Source organism: Acanthisitta chloris, unplaced genomic scaffold, assembly GCF_000695815.1.
Source record: "Acanthisitta chloris isolate BGI_N310 unplaced genomic scaffold, ASM69581v1 scaffold3450, whole genome shotgun sequence".
Classification (NCBI taxonomy): Eukaryota; Metazoa; Chordata; class Aves; order Passeriformes; family Acanthisittidae; genus Acanthisitta; species Acanthisitta chloris.
The window spans coordinates 22,666-36,073 of record NW_008653273.1 but is presented as its reverse complement, the minus strand read 5'-3'; the positions used below and the strand labels follow the sequence as shown (position 1 = coordinate 36,073).

General features: G+C 39.5%; 1 protein-coding gene across 1 annotated transcript in view; it reads left to right on the top strand.

Moving 5' to 3' along the window:
• BICC1 (BicC family RNA binding protein 1) overlaps positions 1-13,408 on the top strand; it is a 70,746-nt gene that overhangs the window by 56,364 nt on the left and 974 nt on the right. The window contains exons 14-19 of the mRNA XM_009080203.1: positions 1,270-1,435; positions 3,321-3,360; positions 3,996-4,150; positions 6,676-6,832; positions 9,903-10,063; positions 12,068-12,167. Of these exons, the coding sequence (XP_009078451.1) occupies positions 1,270-1,435; positions 3,321-3,360; positions 3,996-4,150; positions 6,676-6,832; positions 9,903-10,063; positions 12,068-12,167 (779 nt within the window). The remainder of the gene's footprint in view (positions 1-1,269; positions 1,436-3,320; positions 3,361-3,995; positions 4,151-6,675; positions 6,833-9,902; positions 10,064-12,067; positions 12,168-13,408) is intronic.

Sequence of the window (13,408 nt, the reverse complement as noted above, 5' to 3'; positions counted from 1 at the left end):
CTCAAAGAACTGATTTAATTTGGCCATGATTTCTAATCATGTTAGGCATTAACGTAGCTCCCAGTTTGTCTGATAACTGCAAACTTTGAATGCTTGTTGTACATCCAAGTTATTTTTCTCCAGTTTCTCTAGTTTTAAAAAAAGATACTCGTCTTTCCTCTCCCACAAAAGAATGGGCATTTTTGTCAGAGCAGCTTTCATTGCCTGTTTCTAAAGGATGCATTTTTGCACTTTTCTTTTTTATTGATTGCTTTGAGAGTAATTCCTGACTGACAGCTTCTTCCTTCTGCATGTACCTGAGGCTCTTTTCTTCTTAGAAAAGCAGTATTCAGGGCATAACAGCATGTTTTCAAACACTTGTCTCAATGATGGTTTTGGTTGGTTGGGTTAGTTTTTTTAATGAGCCAGCAGTGGGAAAGGTATTTTTTGAGTCATAATGTGTCTTGGCAACACAGCTTTTGTTGTTAATGCAGTGTTTTTGTGTGATCTGCTTGTGTTTTCACTGTTTCTTTTGGGAAATCTTTCACATCACTCTTTTGAGACACATTTTCTTTTGCTTCGCTTATTTACACTGTTAAAGCTATGATATGTACGTCATTAATTCTGCTTTCGCAGTTTAGAAATCCAAGGGTTGTGGCTAACCAGATTCAGTTTTTTTTGTCAGTCAGCTGTTTGTACGTCTTGTTCTTCTTGCTGAGGACATAGTGCTCACAGTTTTCTCACCATTTTTGGGGGTAGTAGTTTCCAGTTTCTAAAACATGATCACTTTGCTTTGAAGTAAGAATTTATACTGTTCTAAAGTAGGCCTAAAACATGGCTGATTTTTTTTTTAGACAGAAAAGATGACATTGAGGTAATGTAGGCATGTAGGACTGCAGTTACTGAGGCTTTTAAAAGCAAGTAGGATCTATGTTAACTTTCTTGTCCTAGTTATGCAATTGCTCTTTCTCCTGCAGCTGTTAACTTGTTAGCACTGCTGAACTGTTGGCCTGAGCAAGGCTGAACAGTGTGAATCACACTGTGTAGGGATTGCATGCAGTAATTCCAGTCTATAAATGCCTCTTAGTTGGTAGTATAGGAAGCTGCAATACATGCTTCCTTGCACTGACAGAGACACAGGTGCAGGAGAGCTGAGATGTTTGTGTACTGACACGACCTGAATTTTCCTGCCCAGCTTCTTAGGGTAAAGCTCAATGATAAAAACAGCATTAAATGTTCACTGCTTGTGAAAAAAGAAGGCTTGAGTTAATAGTGACTTTGCTCCCACAGTACTGCAGACAGGCTGCTCTCAGATGCAGAGCTAAGTGCTTCTGAAAGCCCTGTGGCTGACAAGAAGGCTCCTGGAAGTGAGCGGGCAGCAGAGCGAGCAGCAGCAGCCCAGCAGAACTCTGAAAGAGCACGTCTAGCTCCGCAGCCTTCCTATGTGAATATGCAGGTATGTTCCCCTTAACACCAATTCTAGCACAAACCTACAGTGAACTTACCACAGGACTGGTGACTAGTAGACTGAAATGATCTTAGCGTTTCAGCAAAAGCATTCACAGCAAAGTCACTAACTCTTTCAACTGAAGGGGGGTTGTCAATGAAAATTCTTGGGGAAAAATCAGCCCTTATGCTTTTGTTGAATAAGAAAAATATAAGTACAGGATAAATTGGATGACTGCATTAGTCTACACAAGCATCATTTGCCTGTAAGAAATCTTACATTGTTGCTTTGAGAGAATTATATCTGCAAACAATGTTTTGCAACTTTTCATAGGCAGTGTCAACACAGTTCTGTTTTCTATAACTTCATGTTTATTTGTAGGAGGATTTAATGTGGTAATTACACTGGTCTAGCTTTACAAATGTGAATCTGTACACAAGCTCCTTTTTCAATTTTTCTTGTACTGTTTGTATAGTTAACTACTGTTATGAGTAGAGGCTGAGGGAGCTGGGGGTGTTTAGCCTGGAGAAGAGGAGGCTCAGGGGAGACCTTCTCACCCTCTGCAACTCCCTGACAGGAGGTTGGAGGCAGGTGGGGGTTGGTCTCTTCTCCCAGGCAACCAGCAGCAGGACAAGAGGGCACAGACTCAAGCTCTGCCAGGGGAGGGTTAGGTTGGATATTAGGAAGAGACTTTTTTATGGGGAGAGTGATCAGGCATTGGAATGTGCTGCCCAGGGAGGTGGTGGATTCACCATCCCTGGAGGGTTTCAAGCTGAGACTGGATGTGGCACTTGGTGCCATGGTCTAGTGACCACGGTAGGACTGGAATCAGTGATCTTTGAGGTCTCTTCCAACCCGGTCGATTCTATGATTCTATAGTGCATACTACTGTCAACTACTGCCATATTATTTCTGATCTCCCCAAAGAGAGAGGAAGGGAGGGACACCCCTCTCTTCCAACCTGGTCGATTCTATGACTCTATAGTGCATACTACTATCAACTACTGCCATGTTATTTCTAATCTCCCCAAAGAGAGAGGAAGGGGAGGGACACCCTTTTGCCTCTTTGTCAGGCAGTAGTAACACAGTAGTTCTTCAGTACAGACCTATCAAATCATGGGTAGAACCAGACTGCATTGTGTAGTGGAACAAGATGAAGGTTAGTGTTTTGCAGCCCTTTTCCTTAGTTGCTCTTCTAGTTATGAACAAGATGAAGGTTAGTGTTTTGCAGTCCTTTTCCTTAGTTGCTCCTCTAGTTACTTTAAGTAGTGAATGTAGCACTTCAGGCTAATAGTGCATTTTTGTAGTTGGCATGTTAATACTAACTGGTGGTTCAAAGGAGTGTGACTTACTTAACCAGGGATATTTTAACTTCAAATCTTTCCTTGTCACCGGTAGTGCAGGTACAAGGGGGTTTTTAAGTCTCTCAAAACTTCAGTTCTTTAAGAAGATGAGTGCGTGGAGGAGAACTAAACTTGAAAGATCTTTAAAAATAATTGTGGTGCCTAGATTTGCAAATATAATACATATCTTTTTGGTGCTCTTGAGGAATGTTTTAAGTGCTAAGAACAGATGGTTGCGGAAGAGAAACTATGCTTGAAAAATGTGTTATTTAAAAAATAAAGAAAATTCTGCTTAAGCAATTTGTAAATACTGCTGCAGCCTCACTCAAATGGATATGGGGCAGTTATGTAAAATCTCTAATCTGTTTGAGTGAATGCTTTCAGTAACTAAGTCTCTAACTGGACTGCTGTGAAATTATTGTGCAGTATTTCAGGTTTCTCCTAGATGTATTCAGTGGCCACTTTCAGAATGTTTGTTTTTTACCAAGGGATGAGTACTGGATCAATCTTTAGTGAGAATGGCAATTAACTTCTGCATGTTTCATTTTTAGGCATTTGACTATGAACAGAAGAAGCTACTAGCAACCAAAGGTATGTGAATGAATAGAGACTTCTGAAAAGTTTGTAGCACATGGATGAAATGATTTTCTGAAGTTTCAGGGTTTTTATTTGATTTTAATCAAATCTGAAACAAATAATGAAACATCTATATAACAGTTTTATGTTCCAAAAATTTCTTAATACCAACATAGTAAAATACAGTATAAACAACTTGAAGATGGGATATGTAAGTATGTCCAAATTGTCTATGTTGTTTTCAGAGAGCTTATAGCTGTAATATTTGACTTTATTTGGAAGCAAATTAATATTTGTCATATTGACTAGGTGACTTCTTATTTCAGGGATGAATTAAGGTACAAAATTTACTAGGGACTTAAGCATGTCTTTGACTCTGTTTAAAAATAAACTAAATACCCCCACACCAAAAGAAAACTAGAAGTTTCTCTTTTAAACAGATGGTCCTTCTGGCTTTTGTGCAGCCCTATGGGGTTTAACTATCTCCTGACAGAGTAAATTGCCTTAAGGGAAGGGTGGGATTCAAGCTATATAGCAAGTGGTGTTTGGCATTTACTGTTTGGCCTGAAGTTGTTAGAATACTTCAGGATTATCTTCTCAGTACCATTACTAAGGCTGAGATTTACTGGTTTACCTCTATTTTTTTTCAGCTATGTTAAAGAAGCCAGTTGTAACAGAAGTGAGAACTCCAACAAATACATGGAGTGGTTTGGGGTTCTCTAAATCTATGCCTGCAGAAACTATCAAGGAACTAAGAAGAGCAAATCATGTATCATACAAACCTTCCATGACAACTACATATGAGGTACAAAAAGGTGTATTGTAATCGTAGTCTACTTAGTGATGATGCAGGTGTTTCTCTTGGGAAATGTCTGCAACTTCTGTAAAAAGAAGTCTTGCAGATAAGATTTTTAATGTTCTGAGTATTTTTTTATGCTAAGAAGTGTTTGTTGCATATCGAATACATTGAGCCCAACACACAGATGTTATAGGTTCTTACAGAAGTCACAGAGCAGAGAAGTCTTTTTGAAATATATTTGTTTAAAGAAACTTAACTTATAGGACCAAATGTCTCAGTAGCTGCAAACAAGCAGTAGAAATTTTGTGACCTAATGAGAACAGTGTATATATAACAAGTTTCCTGGCATTTGTCTTCCCAAGGAACTGTTACATGTGATGGTCCCTGCTCTCCTGGAGGTGCTGAACACCTCCTGTCCATGGGAAGCAGTGAATTAATTCCTTGTTCTGCTTTGCTTGTGTGTGCAGCTTTTGCTTTCCCTATTAAATTGTCTTTATCTCAACCCATGAGTTTTTTTTCTAGCTTTTCCCCTTCCAATTCTCTCCCCCATCCTGCTGGTGGGGGAGTGTGTCTGTGTCTGTGTGGGGTTTGGTGGCTGCTGGGGTTACACTACAAGTATATGATGTGAATTGCTGCATGGTGGAGCAGAACATCAGAACAAGTAGTGTCTGCAACTCATCTTATCTTGTGTTGACAAAGCTGTAGAACTGAAACAGCTCTCTCTATTTGCACTATTCACTGGGCCCAGAGATTTCCCAGGCAGAAGGCAGCCACAGAATCCAGAAAACTCTTCAGAATCTCAGCCTGGGAATCTTGCAGGGAATTTATTCCTTTTAAAAGGCATTCTGAATGTGTTTCCTTGCTGTGATCTTACCTAGCTTCCACAGACACATTTTTCTGTCCTACTTATATAAACTGTAAATGGTAAGTTTCTTCAGAACAGGGACTTCTCTAGGATATACACAACTTTTAATGCAAAGGAAATATTCAACTGTGATAAAAATGTGCCTTGGTGTTCTCCAGTTGATGTGTCAATGTTTTGAGTCTTTCAACTGCATGTAATAGGCTTGGACACACATAATGCAGTAGTAACTAAGGGAGAGAAAAAGCCGCAGCCAAAATTTGTGAATTTTTTTTACAGACTTTTCTATCTTGGCTGAGCTGGGAGGGAGGTTTTCCCCTAATCCATGATGTCTAAAGTCTCTAAGCAGATCTGCCGTTGTAACCGAGAACACTGTGTCTTTAGTCACTTGGAGTCTGCCCATGTGCCAGCCACAGGTTGAGCTCTCTCTGGTGAAATGATAGTGTGTTAGGACTCCAGTTGCCATTGTTTGGTATGAGCTATTGTGGAAACATCTGAGGAGGCTAAATTTCTTGGATTCTCTGTATGCTTCTCTGTTTATCCTTCTTCAACATCATTTGTTTTGGAGACCACACTTTTTCCATGCATGTGCATGTTTGAGTCTTGTGCTGAAGCCTTTGAACAGACACAGTATTGGTATCATAGTCTAATGCCTGAAGTTAATTTGTAAAATAAGCTCACATATTTCATCTTTGCTGTGATATTTTACTGTGCATTCAGTTCCCCAGAAATATTGGATGACATCTTTTCTTTGTGCAACAACTCTTAGCCATCACTATGGTCCGACATAATATTGATGTCCTGTCTCTTCTTGATCCTTCATAAGACTTGAATTCTATTCTTCCCTTTCTTCATTTCTTGAGTCATACTAACCATAGCTCACACCTTCCTGATTTGACCAATGCCAAGGAGCTTTTGCCTTGTTTCTTCAGTGGCATCAGTTTTACTGAACAGCATAAAAGATTGTTGACTCTAAGTGATGCTTTGCAATTGAAATTTGATGCAAGTGTATAGAATTGTTAATTTCCACAATTTTTAGCTCGTGTGTGGTCTATTTCCTTTGGATAGTAATGTCTGTTTCCTTTGGGTACTTCTCCACTGAATCCTGTTGCCTTATTTTGAATCATTCCAACCTACAGTAATAAGAGTTGATGATAATTAGCATTTTACAAGAATATGAAAAACTATTTAAAAAGCCATCAGCCAAGCAAACCTAACTACTACAAATTCACAAACCATTGCATAATTGTTGTCATAGTATTGTGTATGAGATTGTCAAGTATTGTGCATTTGATTTACTTATCTTCAGATAAACGTTATGTTCCCTTCCCAGTGAAGGGATGTAGTCAATAGACTGCTTTGTCTAGAATTTGTGTGGGAATTTGATACCATGGAATGTTTTGGAAACAAACTTGGAAATACTGAGCAATTTATTTTGAATCATGGTCTTTAAATAACTTCTGCTTAAAAACTGTAAGCCGCATATGTTCTGAAGCACACCTGCTGTTTTTGTGTCCGGTTTGCAATGGTTTGGCTATTGATCAGCTGCCAAAAGAATGTTTGCAAGCATTACAAACTGTTGTTTTTTAACTGAGCTGCTTCAAAGAAAACATCTGAGTCACAATGAAACCTCTGTTTTCTGCCCACATTTTCTTTTTGTGGTTTGCAGGGTTCGTCGATGTCTCTCTCACGGTCCAGCAGTCGGGAGCACCTGGGAAGTGGCAGTGAATCTGACAACTGGAGAGATCGTAATGGGCTTGGACCTACTGCTCATAATGAATTTGTCTCCTCTATTGGCAGCCCCAAACGGAAGCAGAACAAATCAGGTTAGTAAACTTAATATCTGATTTTTTTAAAAAACCCTCAGATATCAATGAATGTTTATTTTAATATAAATTTATCCTGACATCACTAGGGATTGAAATTACTGTCATGCAAAAAGTAAATTTTGATCTTTTACAAATGGAAAAGTAAATGCATACACAAGGTTGTGTAACATGATACATGAATAGTGGTCCAAGAGGAAAACAATTAAGGAAATTTTTTAAATGCCGCACATTCTGAGACTGTGAGCTGAAAGCTCTTTGCTGTTGTGGAAGGGATTTTTCAAGGTGTACTGAAACCAGACCTTTAAAAAAGCTTATGTCTAGAGTGCCATCATTCTGCTCTGTTGCCAATGCAACAACAGGCAGGTCTGTATTGGGCTGTTTGCTTGTGGGGGGAGAAGTCATAATCTGTGCTGATACTGAATTTTAAAGCAAGATTCTCTTCATGGGGATAAAATTTACAAGGGCATGTAGAGATAGGCCAAGGGGTAATGGCTTCAAACTGAAAGAGTAGGTTAGAGATTAGACAAAAAAATTCTTACTGTGAGGCTGGTGCAGCACTAGAACAGATATCCCAGAGAACCTGTGGATGCCCCATCCCTGGCAGTGTTCAAGGCCAGGTTAGATGGGTCTTGGAGGAACCTGGTCTAGTGGGAGGTGTCCCTGCCCACAGCAGGGGGGTTGGAACTAAGTGATTTAAGGTCCCTTCCAGCCCAGGCCATTCTGTGAAAAGAAGCCTTTTCCATGTGTTTTGCATGACCTAGCACATTATTTTAAACATTGGTTTCTGTGGATACAGGCTTCAAATTTTCTGATTACTTTTTCAGCAGCATTTGAAACGTATAAATTCAAATTTAACTTTAGTTGAACTCTTCGAAACTTTGTTTAATTTTTTAAGTAACTTAATAGATGCTTTACAGAAAATGGATATAGAGAATACTAGTTCATAGTCTTCATTATGGGGAAGTAAGTACCTGGCTGCTTCTATCTTTTTAGTTGCAATTTTCTTTTAAAGGTGAGTAAAATCTAAATCCCAGATTAAATGCAAAATACACATATTATAAAAGTTGGACATTCTAAGAAAGGACAGCTTCAATTAGAGAATATACTCAGGGTTGGTATACTTGTAATTAAAAAGCATGTTAGTTGAGCTGTGGATGGCTGCACATGATATTCTGTGTGCTCACAGAACAGAAGAAATGAAGAGTTTATTTGAAATCAATCTATTGATGCTTTCTAGTTAATTGGACAAAAATGGAAGCTCTAGGTTAATCAGAATACATAAAGATTAAAAATGTCTTTACCTGTGTGTTAGGAGAAAATTAGCAACATGAATACATTGACAGTGAGAGGAACTGTTCTGTGGCAGCTCTAGCTTTCCCAGAGAATAACAGGTGGAGGAGGGATGGAAGAAGCACCTATGAGTCTGCTGGACAAGTATAGTTACCTTAATGTATCGGTGCTGGAGTACTGAAATGTACAATTCATTGACACTGTTGCATGCTAGTGTTGAATTTCTTCTTGATTTTTAAGACAGTGCTTCCTGACTGCAGTAGAAAGTATTTCTTTAGAGTCAGGTTTCAGTGCATGGCCTTGCACCATCTGCCCTGGGGGGTGTAGGATAGTGAATTTCTGTTTGGTTCTTGTTAGTGTTACTTTGATAGTGAAGAAAGCGAGGCACCACCTTTTAAAGTCTAAAAAATCAGCTTAGTTACAGCTTCATTTGTCAAATTACACACTCATGTTTTCATCATTGAGCAGTTTACTGTATTTTAGAACTCCTTTCTGAAATGAAGCTGCGATTCACAGAACTTCTCCAAGCTCTGTAAATTCAATCACACATACCTCGATTTAGTTTGTGCCCAGAAAATAAGATATATGTAGCACAGCTCGTTGTGAAAAATGGTGGCTTTCACATCCTATTGGTGTTCTGTAGTGAAGGTCATAGCAGAAGTCTCTGGGGGCAATCTTAATTTTACTCACCTGGGAAAATATCCTTTGCTCTCCTGACTCCTGCTTATGCATTCACTGTTATTCTTCCTGTGTCTGTCTGTATTAAGGGGAGGGAGAACTCACAGTGGCTCCACTTACACCAGTGCCTGATGTACTCCCTGGGAGCTATCCTGTTCTTACACAGCATGAGGAAAAATAATTAGGAGGTATATGATTGCATACTATCAAGATGCACACACAGAGGAAAAGGATTGCACTGCCAAATTGGGTTTCTTGGGTTTTTTAAGAGCCTCACCATGGAAACTTTTTTTTAAGCTTTACCTTTTAGGAATGTCATTTTAAAATTGCATAGGGAGTGTAGTTCCAGTTTTAGTATCTACACAGCATGAGGAAAAATAATTAGGAGGTATATGATTGCATACTATCAAGATGCACACACAGAGGAAAAGGATTGCACTGCCAAATTGGGTTTCTTGGGTTTTTTAAGAGCCTCACCATGGAAACTTTTTTTTAAGCTTTACCTTTTAGGAATGTCATTTTAAAATTGCATAGGGAGTGTAGTTCCAGTTTTAGTATCAACTTGCATTTAGGAATGTCATTTTAAAATTGCATAGTTCCAGTTTTAGTATTTTATAAACTTGCATTTATTTTTTTATCTGTATTGTACTCAAATAACCACATCAGTCCTTTTACCAGGAGTTGCTCCAGTATGTTTCCCCCATCCAGACCAAAAAGTGCAGGTTGCATTTGTATGTATTCTAAAATCTTCACTGAAGAAAAGAGGAGAGGGCTTAAGATGAGAAAAAGCAATGGGGTCTTGCAGCTCTTTCCTCTGTATGAGTTCCTGACATGCATCTGTGTGACAGTTCACACAATGGGATTTTATTCTTTAAGAGATTTACCCAAATATCTTTCTATAGGAAATACACACTGGAACTTCATTGACAAAAGATTTGCTTTATGCTGTTCATTCCCCCAGACCACTGAGAGGCATTCTTTTTCCTGAAAAATAAAGATTTAAGTATTCTGTAAACTTAATGATCTAGCTGAATGTGATGTCAATAGCAAATTGTGCTCTTCTGTGATATGTCTAAAAGGTGCATTTCTTCCCTTTCAGCTGAACACTATCTCAGTAGCAGTAATTACATGGACTGCATTTCCTCGCTGACAGGAAGCAATGGCTGTAACCTGAACAGTTTGTTTAAGGGATCTGATCTGCCTGAGCTCTTCAGTAAACTTGGTTTGGGCAAATACACAGATGTATTCCAGCAGCAAGAGGTTAGTGTTCCTTTGAAAGACACCTTTATGTTAGTAGGATGTTTGGCAGCAGTAGTTGTTCTGTCTCTTGACCAAAGCCACTTGGAACTCTCACTTTGTGACAGGATTTTCATGAGATGTTCTTTCAGAACCGTGTCATGCATCTTGCACTTTCAGGTATCAAGCCTTGACACGAGTATGATTTTGTCCTGAACCTTTGATTTACACTTAACAATGAATTCAAGTAGGGTTGGGTTCTTTTTAGTCAAGAAAGTTTAAAACTTAGCTTCTACTTGTAAACTAGGATGCTAACTAGAATTTCATAGATTTTGGTCAATTTCATGTATAGGTTATGGAAATCCAGTTGGAATGTGTTACTAACATCTTGTGTCAAGTAATGCTGGGGTCACATTCATCCCTTAGTATCTTCCTTTGATCCACTCCCAAAATGGAGATGTGTGTGAGCCTTCAAACTCCACACCAGCTAATATCTCACTTTGAGTGTTCCATATCCATAGAATACTACATAGGTAGAGTCCACTTGGTTATCTGCAGCTAGTTCCTTCTGCTAACAGATTTAGCTGTGTCCCAGAAGTACAGTGAGCCCAGCTGCAAGACTTACAGGCTTTTAGGCATGGAGCCCCTGAGCTTGACCCAGAAGCAGTGTAGTTGTATGTGTCACACAGCTGGAATTGGGTGTACTGGGGTGCGAAGGAGATGTCCCTGTGGGTTGTGTCAGTAGCTGATGTGGTACAGGGGAAGGACCACAGTTGAATTTGGCATCTTCCTGTGTTCTCGACTCACATATCCACTTTGCATCTGCACCAGTTGCTGGTCTCAGATTTGTACCTGCGTGTTTTCTCCCAACAGACCACACAGAGTGGGGTTTTGCACAGATGGCCAGGTTGTTAAGAGAACCATGCATATATTCAGGAAGCACAAACTCCAAGAAGACTTTCCATTTGTGTTGCATGAGTTGCTCTGGTGTGCCAATATTTAGCTTCAGATTTGCTTCCACAAGAGGAAAACTGCACACACCAGAGATGTATTTAAGTGTGCACTGCACTGTTACAAGGGCAGAAATGAGGCATATTTGTACCTACTCCTGTGCACTGTCACTCACATGTGCTCACAGAATCATCCTGAGTCCAGTAATGTGTATTGCTGCTGTCTCAGCCTGGGAGCAGCTGCATCTGGTGCATTTCGTGCCTTCATTTATTGTCTCTCTCTCTAATCATGCTGCTTAAGTTCTGTGGGGTCAATCCTCTATCTGAATGAATAAATCCAGCTGTGCCTCAATTCTGTGTGCAATTTCTCAGGTTTATCTCCTCCATACTCCTCCAAATGTTCCATAATACCCATATTATCCAGTCATTTAATCCTTTCCTGTTATTTTAGCCACTCTCATAAAAAGGAGAGATGGCTGTGTTGGTTTCTGGCACTGAAGGTGGATTTTGTTTGACAGATGGGGTTTTGTTGTGGTTTTTCTTACCTTGAGAGTTGCTGGTTAGGTGGGAGATGAGCTAAGTAGTTCGGCCAGCGTGAAAACTGAACAGTTTTCCACTACATTTCTGTGAATTGCATTGGGAGAAAAAAAACCCACAAATACCCATGGCTGCACACTCTGTGGAATGCTCAGTGCTTGAGCTCAAATGTGTTACCAGTAGTTGAGCAATTAGCCTGCGCTAACCTGCAGTAATCTGAAGCACCTACTGTATCTACAGAGATATCTATCTGGCTGTTCCCAAGTACATTGGAACCATTGTGGTAAATACTCAAAATCTCAAGAGTCACAAATAAATGAGATTCATGTTCTGTACTTTCTAACTTATCTGTCTGAAACATAGCAAATTGAGCAACTGTGTGAAGAAGCCATTGGAAAGCCATGGTGATTGTGAATAGGTTGGCAAAGTAACTGGAGTGCAATAGGAAAAAAAAATGAAGTGATTCTGAACCACATTTATTACTTCAAACCTCTGTGGAGAGACTTGTTTTGCATCGTTTTCCTATTTCTCTTTACTCTAGATTGATCTGCAGACATTCCTTACTCTTACTGATCAAGATTTGAAAGAGTTAGGAATTACCACTTTTGGTGCCAGAAGAAAAATGCTGCTTGCAATCTCAGGTAAATAACATAGAGTATCACTTATTGATTGTAAAGTATTGTTTGTATTCTTCTCCCTCAAGTTGTATGTTTATAGTTGACAAAGGAGTTTGGAAAGACTGAAAAGTAAGACTCAAGCCACACAGGTCATATTGACTTGCTCCTCATAAGAGGTGCTTGAAACCAGGCTTTATAGAGCTTTCATGTTACCAAATCAGAGTTCAGTTGCAATAGTTCTGTAAAGTTGAAGCTTGGTAGGAAGTTTGTTTCACAGCAGATTGTGATGTTTATTTGATGTCCCAAAGTTTAGGGTCCTAGAAGCTCTGGGATTTACAGGCACTGCAGTCTGAATGGCATTATATACCAGTCAGAACTGACAGTTTCAGCTTTTTGGTTCCCTGTCCTTTGTTTTATTGATTAGCAGAGCAATCATCCTACTGTGAAAAACTGCCTACTTCTGTGGGGCTTTGGTTTTTCATTTGTTTTCAAGGCCAGTTGTTTCTACAAACTGCATGTTTGAAAGAAACATGGAACTTAGTTGAAACTTTTCTAACCCACTTTAATAGGTTGTCTTGATCCTACATGCAGAGAGATGAAGGCCAAATATCATTTCATACAATACATGTATATAAAGGCTAAGTAGATTTTTCTAATTGCCATAAATAGCATGAGATTTCCTATTACATAGGAGTGCTCTGTCATCATTGTCTAGGCAATGAATCTGTATCAGAGGAGTTTACTGCAGGTGCTTCATGGCACCACTCGGTCATTTGCCTTCCAATTGCACCTCTTCTGCTGATGCCATTAGTGAATGCTTTTACTGGTGGTGTAAAGTGGGTGTAAATGCAATGTACATAGTTCAGTGGCAGTTGTAGAATCATAGAATCAACAACGTTGGAAGAGACCTCAAAGATCATTGAGTCCAACCCTACTGTGGTTACTAGACCATGGCCCTAAGTGCCACATATAATCTCTTCTTGAAAGCTTCCAGGGATCTATGTAATATTTCAGTGATTTGTATCTATTATGGAGTTTGTTTACTAGAGTAGAAAAGTGGGGAAAACAAAACCATTTTGGATGAGCAATTGTTCATATAAGCTTAAGATGCATGTTTGAATGAGGGGTGAGCAGGGAAGTGAGTCTTCCCCTGTACTCAGAGCTGGTGAGGCCACACCTTGAATCCTGTGCTCAATTCTGGGCCCCTCAGTTCAGGAGAGACATTGAGGTGCTGGAGCAGGTCCAGAGAAGAGCAACGAGGCTGG